Below are 15,547 nucleotides of genomic sequence, written 5' to 3' on the forward strand. Positions count from 1 at the left end.
AAAAGGAGGTTTTAATCTGAAAACAGGGACCGGAAGTGCCGTTATGAAGCAGTGTGGTTTGACAGTGTTGTGGGTGGAGGAGGTGGAGGAGGAGGAGGAGGAGGAGGTGGAGGAGGAGGAGGAGGAGGAGGGTGAGAGGCAGGCAGGCAGGCGCATCAATGACAGGGACCCCACAGAAAGCCTCAGCGCTCGGCCTGTTTCATGTTTGCGGCTCCTGGCGTCGGAAAGCCGACAGTTTGTGATCCGAGCCGAGGATGCGGGAGCAGGTGCGGGCCTCCCGGTTCCCCCGCTGCCTTCTGCTCATCATCACCGCTCTTGCATCGTGCGTGTCCGCCGATGGAGAGCTGCGGCCGTGCGGTGAGGTGAGTGCGCTTCCCCCGCATCGTTTATTTCCTAGTGTCCTGATGCGACTGCAAATCACAGCTGTGTAGTAGATGTTTCCTTTTAAGAGGCAAACATCGGGGTCTTAATTGTTCTTTTTTATTATTATTATTATTATTATTGCTGTCATGAGGATATTTTGTTTATCTCCTATTTCAATGCGGTGATCAAGTCAAGAAAATGGCCATGCATGCTGGAATAAACAGCCGGATTAGATCCAAAAAGCTTCTCCTAGTGCACAATAAAAACACTACTACTACAAGTTGTACTCCAGCTACTATATATTGGCTCAGCAGTGTCCTCTCCACGCTGCTGATCGGCTTAAAACGCGTTTCATGTTGACTATAAACACGCTCCGTAACGAGATGACGCTGTGCGCCGGCCTCCATCCCCTCCTTTGAGCAGCCTCTTGCCGGCCAGCCCTGCCAGGATTACCCGCTGAGGAAGAGTGGCGGGGGGTGGGGGTGGGACTGTGCTGGCAGGGTTTTCTGTCCTCTAGGAAAAACAATGTGGATGCTGCCCTGCCAGTTACAGTGATACCAGTGTGCAGCACCACATTCAGTTTAGTTTAATTTACATCCACATTTGAGTAGCTCAGTTGTTTAATTCAATTTTGAAATCAATATCCAGTGTTAAAGGGAATAGTTTTACATTTTAATCAGAGTTAGATCAGAAAATTGTGTATTATTAGTAGTATTTTCTTTATGCTCTACAGGTCAGCCAGTTTTTTTTTGGTTGCCAGGTTGTGGAATATCCTGCTACTCTGCAAGCAGCTCATTAGGAAAACCCCCGTCACCAAGTCTGCAGTTATAAATGTTAGTAAGTCATTAATGAAGGCTAATGGGCAGTTTGTAACAAGCCATCAGCAAAAGTTAGTCAGCCACCTGTAAGTAATGAATAATTAATAATGGGCTCTACAATAATCCACAAAGCCTGTAGTTATAAAGGTTAATGAGCTGTTTATTAATTGACTTTCGGTCCAGATGTCCTCCAAGTGGCCAAACAGCCTAGTGGAGAGGATTTTCCACAACCTGGCACATTTTTAATGACTTTTAACTGATCTAAAAAAAAAAAAATAGTTAATGGTTTATTAACCAGTTTTAATCACTCATTAATCACAGCTTGCCTTATCAGAAAGTGGTACCCAGTAGCAGTGTGACACGGACTTTCCTCTCTTTCTCTATAGATGAACTGCACTTGCACGTTTAAATTTCAACAAAATTCAGATCACCACATGTATATCTAAAGTCTCAAAACCTGTAAGTGGAGCTTGTTTTGTGCTTTTAATGCAACATCCTTTGAGTCCAAAGCCTCGCTCTGGCAGATCTCCATCTCCTCCCCCGAACCTGCTGTTCAGCTGGGCAGACAAATCAGCAGAGCGAGCAGGCAGCTGCTGCAGCAGAGCACCGACATCTAAGTAGCAGCTAATTAAACTGGAACAGTAGCAGAAACGAACCTGCGCTGTGTGTTCGGGGGAATTAAACAGCGACAGAGGGAGCTGGTTTTGCAGATGTAGGATGTGTGTGTTTGTGTGTATGTGTGTGTGCAGTACAGATAAACCTGAGCTCTTTTAAATAACTAATCACCTCTCTGCAGCAAACACCCACCCCCCCACCCCTTCCCCAACACTCACACACACACACACACACACACAAACAAAACAAACAGTGGCTTGGCTACCTGCGCCGATTCACCTGCTGTGTGTTTCTGTGTAACTGGACAAACAAGATGTCCGGTGCCGCCTGTGCTAATGTCCTGACAGCGGAGGGAAAGGTGAAGCTGATAAGGAGGACATGGGCTAATGTGTTTCGCTGGTCTCCAGGGTGACTCACACTGGTTGTCATGGAGACTGGTGAAAAGCAGAGGGAGGGGGGGTTGACAATCCAACCTTTGAGACAGGAGATTGAAGGATTTGTGCTGACAACAGGAAAGATGGACATTAATCTGTTATCGGCTGATATTTCGTACTGACGGACAAAAGCTCTGATAACATTCAGCAAATCACAAAAACTCACGTGTAAACTTTATTCTCATCAGGATGGAAAAGTGTCTGAACCTGCATTTGGACCATCACTGGTCAAACTCACTGACAGCTTCAAAACTCAACTGTACATTTAATATAACAGCTTACATTTCTATCTTCAAATGTTAATGTAAGGTCACGTTTTATTTCATGAGCTTAAGGAATTGAAAAAAACAAACAAACCTTACTATGTCGGTATTTAGTCAACATTGCACAGATAGAGGGTAAAACTGGAGGCAAAATGTTCTGCAGTCAGTCAAGACAGTGAAAGCAAAACTCAAAACCTACCATGAACTACTTCAAGAAGCAGACAGCCCTCACAGGCTCCTGACCTGAGCATCAGCGAGGATCTGTGGGTGGATCTGGAACCTGCTGTGTGTGCAGGACAGACTAAAAATATCTGAGAACTGAGAGCGATCTGCAGGAAGAGCAGCTGAAAAAATCCTAAATCAAGAACAGAAAGACTCTGGGCTGCTTCGTAAAGCGTTTGCAAGCTGTGAAGATTCTCAGTCATCCAGGTCATGTGGGTGTTCGGTATTTTGGGAAATTATTTGCTTCCTTCCTGAAAGTTATATGTGAGGATGATACCACTCTCATGTCTGTCTGATCAGTGTAAACCCACAGGCAGCAGCTGGTTAGCTTAGCTTAGCATAAAGACGAGTAAATAGAGGCAACAAAATCTGCCTTCTTCTGCCTCAAAGGCTCACTAAGCATCCTGCGGTTTATTCAGTATTTATGTAAAATTAGATTTTAGTCTAAAAAATAAAGCTATTGACTTTATGAGAAGTTAGAAAATGGATGAAAAGAATAAAAGATATATTTTACAATAAAACAGAAACAAAACGAACATGTTCACATGAAGACTGGTGATTGGAAAATAAAAAGATGTTGAGGCCAGTTAGTCTATAAGCTGTGATCTGTTAGTTTTATTAGGTCTGTGTTATTGTAGCGAACAGATGAACGCGCTCTTGTTCCTGTGCAGGTTAAAAGAACTCGCTCCTCTGAATCAATGCTCGCTCAGTTCAGATGATGAGCGTGAAGTCACAACCAGCCGTCCCTGGAAAGAAGCCACTGTACTCATGACCTGCTGTTGTGCTCTTAATGGACCATTAGTGCTCCAGCGCCTGGTTTCCGTGGTGACCGGGGTCAGCCACCACTTTTGCCCTGAAAACGCCTCCATCTCCGATGTTCCCTTTTACATGACCAGCTTGTGTTTAATGTGGAGTCATGCAGCTTCGTGCTTGCGTCAAGCCATGTGTGTCCAGTGTCGTATGTGACTGGAGGAACTGGTTTTGCAGGTAGACAGGAGACGACCAAATAGTTGTTGAGATGTTTCAGCCTAGAGCAAAACATTCGCTGCCTTAGAGCAAGTCAAGCCACCGGCCACTGACACGGCAGAAAACACAGAAAAACCATACTGTATTGATTTTTGTATCTGTGTGTGTGTGTGTGTGTGTGTGTGTGTGTGTGTGTACATATGTGTGTGTGTTCTGCAGGCAGACTACTACTACCAGTACACAGAGTGTGACAGCACAGGGTCACGATGGAGAGTCGCCATCCCTCTCAATCCAGGCTCCTGCTCAGACCTTCCACCTCCCACCAGAGGAACAGACTGCTGTGCGTACTGCCAGTGTGTGTGTGTGTGTGTGTGTGTGTGTGTGTATATTTACATGTCAATATGATCCTCTTTTCCTCCCTGTGTCACAGCTTTTTCTTGTCCGGCTGGGAAGTTTTTAGAGATGTCCACGCAGAAGTGCACGCCATGTGCGGCCGGCTCCTATTCTCTGGGCAGTGGCCTCCGTTTTGACCAGTGGGACACAATCCCCACAGGCTTCACCTCCCTGGCCAGCTTCCTGGACCCGGGGCCAAATGGAGAGGACAGCCAGGCCTGTAACAGGTGACACTCACAGTTCACTGCTATTCCCACAGGCTGCACAGAGAAACATGGAGATGCCGTTGTTCCCTTTTTTTGCTGAGTGTGTTTTGTTTTGTTGTTGTTGCAGCTCATCGTGGACGCCGCAGGGTGTGTATCTGGAGTCGAACCGTGATGATTGTACCGTGTCTCTGGTTTACGCCGTCCATCTGGAAAAACAGGGCTCTGTCTCTTTTACATACCAGTACCCCGACAACAACATCTTCTTTGAGTTCTATGTAAGCACCTCTAACTGCATCCTAAACATCATATACTTTACCAACACATGTATATTCATTCAGCAATACACATCAGGCTGATATTTTAAAAACTCCTTTCTGTTTGCAGCCAGTAAAATGCTTTTATTGTTACTTTCATGCCAAAAGAAATCATCCTGGATTTTCCTGCACAGTCTGAAATCTGCTTCAATGACCAACTTACAAAGAGTTAAGGGCTCCCATAGTGGTTTAAATGATGTTTCAGATGTGGCTCTAACTTAAAAGAAAGAATAAACTAATGGAATATTTGGACATTTTGGGGAAAAAAATGCTGTTTCCTCCGGTTTCGAGTCTTTGTGCAAAGTTAAAAGAAAAGGCTTCTGGTTTAATATCAAATAATTAGTAGAAGTGACTGTGGACGAGTGAAGAGCAGCAGCTGTTACTTGGGAAAAGAAAGTTTATTTGAGGATGAAAACCTCTGTGTCAACATGTGTTCAGGTCCGGAATGAGCAGTGTCAGGAAATGGCCGAGAGCGATGACCAGAAGTGGATCACCAGCAACGACGAATGGAACACACACACGGTGAGGATGTGGTTCTGCCCTGTGTGTGTGCGCGTGTCAGCGCAGTATTATGGACTGTGTGTGGCTCATTAGGTGGATCTCTGTTTCAGGTGAGTCTGAAGTCTGGCACGAACATCTTATACTGGAGAACCACCGGCATCCTGGTGGGAGGGAAGATGGTCAAACCTGTGCTGCTGAGGAACATTGAAATCGAAGGTAAAGCTTCATAAGATCCCATCTCAGATTTGACTTGTTCTCTATTACTGCACATTTAATGGGTGAAAAGTTACTGAAGTGTAATGCGACATGTGTCCAGGTGTAGCTTACATGTCGGAGTGTTTTCCATGTCGACCCGGCTGGTTCAGCGCAGCCCCTGGCTCTTCGTCCTGCCAGCCGTGTCCCAGCAACACTTACTCTGTGAAGGGGGCGTCCTCCTGCACACCGTGCCCTGAGCACCACTATTCACGTACGTACACATGCATCGTAAAAACACGTCCTCAGGGTCCTTGTCTCAGTAATTTGCACTCATACAGACTCCCTCTCTCAGATGAGGGATGGGCCGAATGCAAAGTGAGGCCGCCGTGCTCGGAGAAGGATTACTTCCAGATCCACACAGCCTGCGACAGCGAAGGGAAGGTCAGCCACATCCACGCGTTTCACATTTCACACACACACACACACACACACCCTCACCTGTTACTTTTTACCCAGACAAGGACAGACACACATACTTCCAAACACACCCTGTTTGTCATGGGGAATAAATGAATGGTGTTCATACAGAGAGTTCTAGTTTAGTTTAGCAAAACAATCCAGATAACTCCAGATAACTACAAATACCCATGAATGGTTTTATATTTAATATGTGATCAGCATTTTTGTTTCATTTTGTCCAAATAAAATTGCATATTCATATATAAAGTTCTGACCGAAGCATTATCCTGTGTTACATTTAAATAATACACAGTGAAGATCGACACTGTTCTGCACCAGAAACAAGAGAAGTGTCACATTGTGATGAGAAAGGAAATGATGAATCGCTTAGTGAACACTTTGCACGTCACCTGATCCAAAATCAACACCCTTGGCCCTCGTCCACGACCTTGGCATGTTTTGATTCATGTTTTTGAAAGAGCGATGAAAAGCAACACATCGATCTGTTCTTGATGGTATTATTTGTTTTTAGGTATTTTTTAAATCAATTTTCCAGTTGTTTAAATTTCTCTCAGCAGTTTTTACTCCGGGTACGTTTTTTTTTTAGTTTGATCAATTTGAGAATCCCTCCGCTCCTGGTAATATTATCCTCTGTGGCTTTGTCGGTTACAGACGCAGATGTTGTATCGCTGGGTGGAGCCAAAGATTTGCGTGGAGAACATCACAGGTGCTGTGGAGCTGCCCGCTACGGGGCAGAGAGAGCCCTGCCCTCCCTGCAACCCCGGCTACTACAACAGCAACGACTCCACCTGTTTGCCCTGCCCACCCGGAACCCACTCTGACGGCACCTATGGTAAACCTGCTCACACCTGTCCCACACCTGTCCCACTCCTGGCACCACTTCACTGATGCTGTGTGGATATAACTGGAGCGTTTTAATCTGTATATGTTGTACACAAATGTGCACACATGTAAACATGCAGTATGTACCCAGGTAACGGTAAATATTGTATCTATACACAAATACTTAAAGTCCCACCTGTGCACTCAATAATTACTTTTATTATCAGTTATCTGCCAGATATTTTCTCAAAGAATTAATTAATAGTTTGGTGCCATGTATTCAAATGTGTTGTTTGTGGTCAATCAAAATCCAGAGATTCTCAGTTAATTATTATAAATGTCAGATATAAGTTGTAAATCTTCACATTTTGAGAAGCTAGGACCAGAAAATTAGCTCGGCACCTGTTCTGTCATACAACACTGATCCATTCAAAGTCCCAGCTTCCTGTTACACTCCCTCCATAGCAGTCATATACATCAAAGAGCCTCTCCATCTGCTCTCATTGTGATCAGTCAAAGAGGCGACCGGGGCTGGATAATTCACCCCTAAAAAGATGTGCAAACATAATGTTGTACCAGAAAGGGAAATGTCTTTGTAGTATCTAAATGAACCTGTGTGTGTGTGTGTGTGTGCGTGTAATAGCATGCGTGGAGTGCCGTGCAGGTACAGAGCCCGTGTTAGGTTACGAGTACAAATGGTGGAACGTGCTGCCCTCCAACATGAAGACTTCCTGTTTCAACGTGGGCAACTCCAAATGTGACAACATGAACGGTGAGCGAGCGACACCTCAGGAGATGTTCACTCCTCACTGAAATAATTTACCCTGGGGTCAGGATGAGATCTGTGAGATGTGATTGTTTTAAAGTACAACATAAGACAGCAGCACTTTTAATTAGGTGTTGTTCGACGGCTGCATTAAAGGGTCTAATTGACCCTTTACATCGATAAACAACAAAGGCAATGATTATATTACAGACTTGGATATTTGCTCATCATGAGAAGCCTCATGGAGATAAGCACTGCTAATTAATGCTGCTGTGTGGACCCTGGCCTCAGTGGGATCATCAAAGACAAACAATAAACAAAATGAACAGAGAGAGAGAGAGAGAGAGAGAGAGAGAGGGCTTTTAAAACTGCTGTTGTTGAATAAAAAAAAAACAAAAACATTAAAGGTGCTATATGTACGTTTTTTCTGTTGCTTTCTCACATGGTGGAAAAAAGCAAAGCAATATTAACTTTTGTTTTGCTTTTATTCTGTTATTTCCTTCCTTCTACTGAAGCTAGCATGCTAACCGGCTAGCTATGGCCCATACCATCTTGAAATACTGCCTTGTGACAGTGAGTCACCGTAGCGTCCAGTCTGCCCTCAGTTCAGCATGAGACAAAGAAGAAGTAGCTCCGCCCACAGAGAAAGTATTTTAAACTCTTTATCTTGTAAACAACAGCTAAAGCTCTCAGCCTTTGAAATAAATGAACATTTCTTAATTGTTATGACCAAAATGATCCAACCACTAATACAAATCAAACCTTACAGCGTGCACACAGTGGAAACACCAGCATCGTCTCATGTATAAGGTTTATAGTGAGTTTTATTGCATCACGTCTGTGGTTGTCCTCAGGATGGGAGGTAGCAGGAGACCACGTTCGCAGTGGAGCAGGCAGTTCGGACAATGACTATCTGATCCTCAGCCTGCATGTGCCCGGCTTCAAGTACGTACATCGCCTGCTGCACTTCAACAACACAGTACGGGATCGTGTGTGTGTGTGTGTGTGTGTGTGTGTGTGTGTGGGATCATGTTCAAAGTGTGTGTTCTCATCTACTGCCTGTGTTTGTGTGTTCATGGCAGGGTCCCAGCCTCACTTTCGGGGATGACCGGTAGCGAGTTTGGCCGGATAACCTTTGTGTTTGAGACAATCTGCTCCGCCGACTGTGAGCTCTACTTCATGATGGTGTGTGCTTGACTTGTGTGTATGTGTGTGATTGTGTGTTTGGAGCAGGGAGCAGTCATTAGCTGACTATTTTCACGAGCAGGCAAGAACAGTGTTCTGCATATTGTCTTTCAGTAATCCAGACTGTATTTTACCAGCTAATTGTTTTGCCGTGACGCCCTCTGCAGGATGTGAACAGGAAGAGCACCACGGTGGTGGAGTCCTGGGAGGGCAGTAAGGGGAAGCAGTCGTACTCACACAGCATGACCAGGAACGCCTCTGTCACTTACACATGGGCCTTCCAGAGGACCAACCGAGCTCTGGATGTGAGTGGACACCTCATCCCCTTTAATTTGCTCATGCAACTTTTAATAGTCACGTGATTCTTATTTTTATTTTGTTCTTTACTACAAGGGAACATTATGTTGTCGGCTACTTAAGAAACAGGATGCTTGTAGCCACAGTAGCCACATGGCTCGTTGGCCCAGAATGAAAGACATTCATGTTCCCCAGAGGATGAACCCTAAGGAGTTTGGTGATCCTCTGATTTTTCTTCTGTCGCCACCATGAGGGTTTTTTTGTGAAATGCTTGAAAGACCTTTGGGTGATTTGGTATGAAATTTAGTGCATACAATCTCCTCAGGATGGATTGTAATAACTTTGCTGATGCCCTTAGTTTTATTTTTTCATCAAAATTTTAAAGATATAATACCTTACTAATACCTTTCTTTTTTTTACTCTTTTAAAGTTTGTATGTGGAGCACTATTAAACTACCTCATATAAAGCTTGTTAATGCCATTCTCATTATTATTTCATGTTTTTCTATAAATAATGTTTCTAACCACTCAGGAAACAATGATATTTCTATTACTTACATTTTTTTTATTTTTTTTCCTGCAGTAAAGCAGCTGACAATTCTAGTAGTAAAAGATATTAATTCCAATTGTATATATGTATAAAAGCAGCCTATAAAATAAATTGTCTGATGAATTATTTATTGATATTTTTTGGATAAAAGCTCGATACCAAATTATGACGATGTTAAAATGTATGACCTTAAATTAAATATCAAGAACATAGTGACCTTAGCTCATGTCTCTATCCCTGTCCTGTGTCTGTGTGTTTGCAGGTGCGTCGCTACGTCAGCGACACAGTGAAGCTGTACTCCATCAGTGTGACAAACGTCCTGGACGGGGTGGCGTCAGCCTGTCGGGCCTGCGCTCTGGTCCCCCAGAACTCCCAGCGAGCCGGCTCCTCCTGCGTCCCCTGCCCCGCTGGTTTTTACATCGACAGAGACACCAACCGATGCCAGGAGTGCCCGCCCAACACACACCTGGCTGGACGACACACCTACGGCCAGGACGCGTGTGTCGCATGTGGACCTGGGAGTATCAGCAACAAGGTAGAGAGACCTGCTCTGAGCAGATATCAGTTGATCATTATGATACCTGAGATTCGATACTGATGCTGAAACAATACTTTTTGATATCTTACTTTGAGGAATTCGTTTTTTCTAAAGACATATTTTGGTTAATGTCTAAACAGAAACAGCTGCACAAGATTTTCATCTAAATAAGAAACTTTCTGATCCAAAAAGAAAAGTATAAAAATAGGTCACGAGTCTGACTCTGATTCTGAGCTACGGACGCGTTTTTGTTCTATTTGCAGGAACACTCTCGGTGCTACAGCGACTGCTCCTTCTCCCACACAGAGAACAACCGCACGCTGACCTTTGACCTCAGCCCTCTGAGCGACGTAGCCTCGATAACCATCGGGCCGAGCTTCACCTCGAAAGGCACCAAGTACCTTCACCTGTTCAACATCAGCCTGTGTGGCCATGAGGTAACACACACACACACACACACACACTTAATATCACCTATATATCCCCTTTATGTTTTGGGTGTGTTAAGTTTATGAACTAAAGTTTATTCTGCTCTTGTTTTCATGGTTAATTGTCTTGTATGAAAGCATTACAAAATGTTTTAATGTTGGATTTAAAGACATTTTACTTTATGACTTCTTATATATTCATGTTCCAAGCATTAGAAATATATTCAGGATGGATTAATTACAATCCATCTTCCATTCTGCTCTAGAAATGTGTGTACTGCGTCTTTATTTCCAACACACCACATCAAACATTCCAGCTACAATACAAACGCACCATTTCCAATTCTTGTTTTGAAGATCAATTGGTGAAAAATGTGAAAAGAAATCAAATTTAATCACATGCAAGCGTGCCAGCCTAGCGTGATAAAAAGATAATGTGCCGCAGGGAAATATCAAGCGTAACCATAGCAACTGACAGCTCATTTTCATGCTGTTTGCATGAACGTGTCTGCCGCAGGGGAAGAGAGCTGCTATCTGCACAGATAACATCACCGACGTGTCCAACAAAGACGACCAGAGCGACTCGGCTCAGTTTGTCAACTCAGTGGACAGCTTCATCTGTCAATCAACCATCATACCAGCAGATGGGCGGGGCTTCAGGATGGCCATTTCCTCCCAGTCCATCAGCCTCGCAGACACTTTCATCGGTATGATGCTTGTTGTCTTGCAGCATGTGGCTCTGTGATGGTAAAGTTGGCTTTAACGTGTCTGGTTTCTTTTGCCAGGAGCGACCGTGGACACCGTCCTGAGTGGCATCAACGCTAAACCAGATCTTTTCCCAGAAACCTCAAAGGATGTTCCAGACATCAACTTCTTCTACAGGTGCAGTCTGATAGACAGAGACAGAGGCTGTGTGTGTTTTTGCCGTGTTGTGTTCTAATAATGTTTGTCTTTTAGGTCAAACCAGGCAACAGCGTCATGTGATCAGGGCCGAAGTTCAGTCATCACTGTTCGCTGTAACCCGCAGAAGTCTGAGCGAGGAGGACTGTCTGTGCCCAGGTAACCGACAGTGTAGTGCTGCATGTGTATGTGAGTCTAAGATGTGTTTCAAATTATATGATATATGATATTAAATACACATGCATTTTGCACATTAAAGACAATATGATGGTAATAAAATGTTTGATATCAAAAATGTATAGTGTGAAATAAGAAGATACTATATATCGTAGTGGTACATCACAAAGATCATGTAAGGAAATACTCAGAGAACATCTGTGGGTTGATCTGTGTGTGTTTGCACAGCTCCTGTCCTGCAGGAACATGTGATGGATGCACGTTTCACTTCCTGTGGGAGAGCGCCAGCGCCTGCCCGCGCTGCACCGAGGACGACTACCACCAGATAGAGGGAGCCTGCAAGGGAGGGGTCCAGGTAACACGCACAGGTTTTTATTCCTGATGTTTTCAGACAAACTCTCTGAGGAGCACACAGCTGCATCACTGATTATGGAGACCTGCTACTGCCTGTAGGAACTAACCAAACTAAGGTTGCACAGTGTCTTGACTTTGTCAGTCACTGTGAAATTATTGAAAGAGCAAACGAAACATACAAAATACACATCTTCTCAAATCAAAAAAATCTCTCAGCTTTATTTAATTTAAGAGGTTAAATCTCTATTTGCACAAGAAAAATGTAGGAATTCTCCTCCAGCCTCCGTCCTCTCTCTGCAGGAAACTCTGTACGTATGGAACGAGCCCAAGTTGTGCACCAAAGGTGTATCGTTGCCTCTTAGAAGCTCCTCCCCCTGCGAGGCCATCGCTCTGTGGCTGAAGGTCGGGGTGGGGGGCGGAGCCTTCGTGGCCGTGCTGCTCATCTCCCTCACCTGCTATTTCTGGAAGAAAAACAAGAGGTGAGAGGCACCTGCCAATTTAACCCAGTACCGTCAGCCTCAGTCGGGGCCAACGTGCTCATTAAGATCATCTTCGGTTGTTATTCAGGTAGAGATGTCAGCAGCTGTTTGTCAGTGACGGTAAACACTCAGAAGGTTTTATTCACAATATAAGAAAAATCTGAACTCTACAGTTGTTTTACAGATTGTTTTTTTCCCTTTGTTATAAAAATCTGGGGTTTTAACAGGTGTTACCAGCAAAATCTGCTTGTGCCTCCTTCATGGTTTTGGTCTTCTGAAAACACACTGTGTGCAGCCAAAGAGATATTTTTCCTTCTTAAGTTATTTCCTTTGAAGTGGTTTTAGAGGCTGGAAGAAATGACAGAATTCAGTGTTTTGCAAGGAAAATAAACCATCAGAAAAAGATTTACATAATCTTGTGTAAAAAAAATATTCTTTTTTCTTTTTCATCTAGCGAAACCTCAGATTCACCCTGGTTTAAATGCTACTTTGAATAAGAAACTTTTGAGAGAATCACTTTGATTTTTGGATTAAAATGTTTAAATACTGTCATAAAATAACATCATGACAGAATATAAGGACCACTGTTAGGAAAAATAATAATGAGTCATCTCTGAGAGTAAGAAAACAACAGGGTATTATCGAATAAAGTCAGATTTATTTTTTTATTTATTTTTTTTAGAAAAAAGTCATAAGAAAAAGTGATCATATTTTTCTAGTGTAAAATGTGATAATATTATAAAATTCTAGACTGAAATCAGACTTTTTTGAGAAAAAAAAACAAACCATAATTTTTTTGGAATAAAGTTAAAAATTGAAAAAAAGAAAAAAGTCATAATATTACAAGATTTTAATATGCTGCTGCTTTTACCCATCAAACGAGTGCTGACATGATCTGAAGTCACAGGTTTCACCTTTGGGTGCTATTGGCAGATATTTGAACATAAAAAATAAATAAAATAGTTACATGATGTATGAGTCCATAATCAGACAGGAAGCAGCAGACGAAGCACAGCTGGGGCCTGGTTTTCTCCAGACGGCTGAGCCAAAGACCTCTGTCAGGACATCGGAATGAATTTAAAAAACACCACATTTTATTAGTATTTGCCTTCACACACTTGTACAGTAAATGACGCGGTGCCTCATGATGACAAAGTCTCTGTGGTCTGTGGGCAGGCTGGAGTACAAGTACTCCCGTCTGGTGATGTCTGCCAACAAGGAGTGTGAGCTGCCAGCTGCAGACAGCTGTGCCCTGGCGGAGGGAGAGGAGCCTGATGACGATGTGGTCTACACCCAGAAGCCCACACTGCTGGGGAAACTCCGGGCCATCGCCAACAAAGTGAGTATCAGCTTTATTTTAAAAATTCATAAAGGGATTCGTGAAATCAATCCAGCCAGAACCCTATAAAACAACATGTGTGGCAGCCTGAACAACTGTGGCCCAATATTTTGCAGATTTCTTCATTTGTTGCTATAAAATACAATTTTAGATGTTATTAAATTACTTGTGAAAATATGAGTTTCTTAATTTAATGCCATCATATATTCACATATATGATTTTTAATAAGATAAAAACATATATTCTTATTATAACCAGGTTTTGATAAACACCCAACACGCTTTAAAGTAATATTTTTACTAATTAATTCTAAATGTTGATTCTGTGTGTGAACATGAGTAAGTTTAAGAAGTTTAGTCAACACCAAAACTACTTGCGTAATGATGAAAACTTTTAAAACTTACATGAGCAGATGTAACAGCGTTTGGAGCTATGACAGTAGAATTTAAAAAGAAAAAAAAGATTCAGCCAAGTTGTAATGAATCAAATAAAAACTGGCGACGCTGCTTCAGGGCCGTCAAACTTAACAGGTTTAGCAGTATAGTCATTGATTTTTAATATCGTTAATATCTGGTTTTAATATCTGTGTCTTGCAGCACGAGGACGGAGAGAGCAGTGAGTCCGTGCAGCTGAAGTCCTCCCAGTCGGACCGATGGGTTCTGGGATAAACAGACACCAACAGGAACAGTCACAGAGTTAAATAATGAGGGAACATTCAGTCAGTGATAGTGTCACTGTCCACCTCCTTCTGTGTCCTTTGACCCCCCACCCCCTTCATTGTCGGGGGGGGGGAGGCACCAATACAGATCCCAGTTTTCACTGGAGAATGGTTGCCTGGTTTTCTGGCAAAAACTGGACACTTGGCTTTTTCCCCTCGACTCTAGAATAAACAGGAAACACACGCCTGCGTTAACGCCGTGGATGCTCAAGGGCAGCAACTGAAAGAGAAACACGCTTTTAATGTTCTTTGTATATTTTGTATTTTCATTTGGTATTTTCTGTTCAGAGTCGTGTATTTATATCAATGTTACAATGATGAACCTTTATTAAAGTCCTATTTGGCTTTGGGATTTTGTGTGTGGATAATTAAGAGTTCAAACAAGTCACACCTTCTCATCTTTATGGTCTCAGAGGACAATAAATCACATGACAGACAGACGCAGTGAGGGATGAGCTGCTGATGGTGGAGCAAGTTGCTGTTAAAGAGCCTGATATTTCCTCCAGGAGGTGGTGGAGACCAAAAACAGAGCTAAAAGAAAGTGAATACTGGTTTGCAAACTAGTTCATTTTATCATCTTAACAAGGGATGAATGTCTTTCTAACACTGACCTGAAGTTGACTAAACGTTAGAAACCCTCACTGTGCTTATAATCCATTAACCCTTTAAGCACCATAATAATAGATATATTTATTATAACGTCTTTTTTGTCTATTTTTGTCAATAATTGTGTCAAAAAATGCCCCATGTGTAAATAATTTACACTTTTTTTCCAGGAGAAGCAGAACAGTATTTACCATTCTCATGTCATTAAATACCTAAAGCTGTGTGTTATGAGAGAAAAAGGACAAAAACGGAATTGAATTTTCTTCAACTTTCTTTTTATAAATTCTTGAAAAGTGCAGATTGAACATTTCTGAGATTGCAAAAATCTAATTCAGGGGGAGTTACGGTGATTTGAAATGCAGAAGGGTTAAAAAAAATACATGTTGCATCCATAAATGATTCAGTTCACACATAACAAACCAGGGTTTCTTCTCTCATTGTGTTAATATGTGCAGCAGTTTACACACAGCGCACATTCACAGTCACATTCATGAATGATGGAGGAACACAGGTCGTCCCCCGGCTGGTCCCTCTCTCCACCGCCGACAGTCACGCCTCCACTGCGGGCGCGTCCTCCACTGTGCTCCGCCCTCTCCCAACCAGATCCCCTCCTCCTC

The 15,547-nt window shown here is 42.9% G+C and overlaps 1 protein-coding gene across 1 annotated transcript; it reads left to right on the forward strand.

The window, feature by feature from the left end:
- The first annotated feature begins 126 nt into the window (after nt 1-126).
- Nucleotides 127-14,676, forward strand: LOC139635310 (endosome/lysosome-associated apoptosis and autophagy regulator family member 2-like). Its single transcript, XM_071502498.1, has 22 exons — nt 127-362; nt 3,901-4,021; nt 4,112-4,301; nt 4,408-4,555; nt 5,033-5,116; nt 5,206-5,311; nt 5,412-5,561; nt 5,643-5,731; nt 6,422-6,602; nt 7,236-7,364; nt 8,213-8,303; nt 8,441-8,543; nt 8,711-8,848; nt 9,653-9,925; nt 10,192-10,365; nt 10,874-11,063; nt 11,142-11,238; nt 11,314-11,415; nt 11,662-11,788; nt 12,088-12,266; nt 13,443-13,605; nt 14,203-14,676. Exons 1-22 carry the CDS (start codon nt 255-257, stop codon nt 14,272-14,274), a joined length of 3,015 nt encoding a protein of 1,004 aa, XP_071358599.1. The 5' UTR covers nt 127-254; the 3' UTR covers nt 14,275-14,676.
- The last annotated feature ends 871 nt before the right edge of the window (nt 14,677-15,547 follow it).

Source organism: Trachinotus anak, unplaced genomic scaffold (genome assembly GCF_046630095.1).
Source record: "Trachinotus anak isolate AG129_WGS33_773 ecotype Australia unplaced genomic scaffold, CSIRO_AGI_Tana_v1 ptg000018l, whole genome shotgun sequence".
Lineage (NCBI taxonomy): Eukaryota > Metazoa > Chordata > Actinopteri > Carangiformes > Carangidae > Trachinotus > Trachinotus anak.

Coding starts and splice junctions, on each gene's coding strand:
- LOC139635310 (XM_071502498.1), top strand. CDS start 255: ATGCGGGAGCAGGTGCGGGCCTCCCGGTTCCCCCGCTGCCTTCTGCTC. Junction 4,022..4,111: donor CACCAGAGGAACAGACTGCT/GTGCGTACTGCC, acceptor CCTGTGTCACAG/CTTTTTCTTGTCCGGCTGGG. Junction 4,302..4,407: donor GACAGCCAGGCCTGTAACAG/GTGACACTCACA, acceptor TTGTTGTTGCAG/CTCATCGTGGACGCCGCAGG.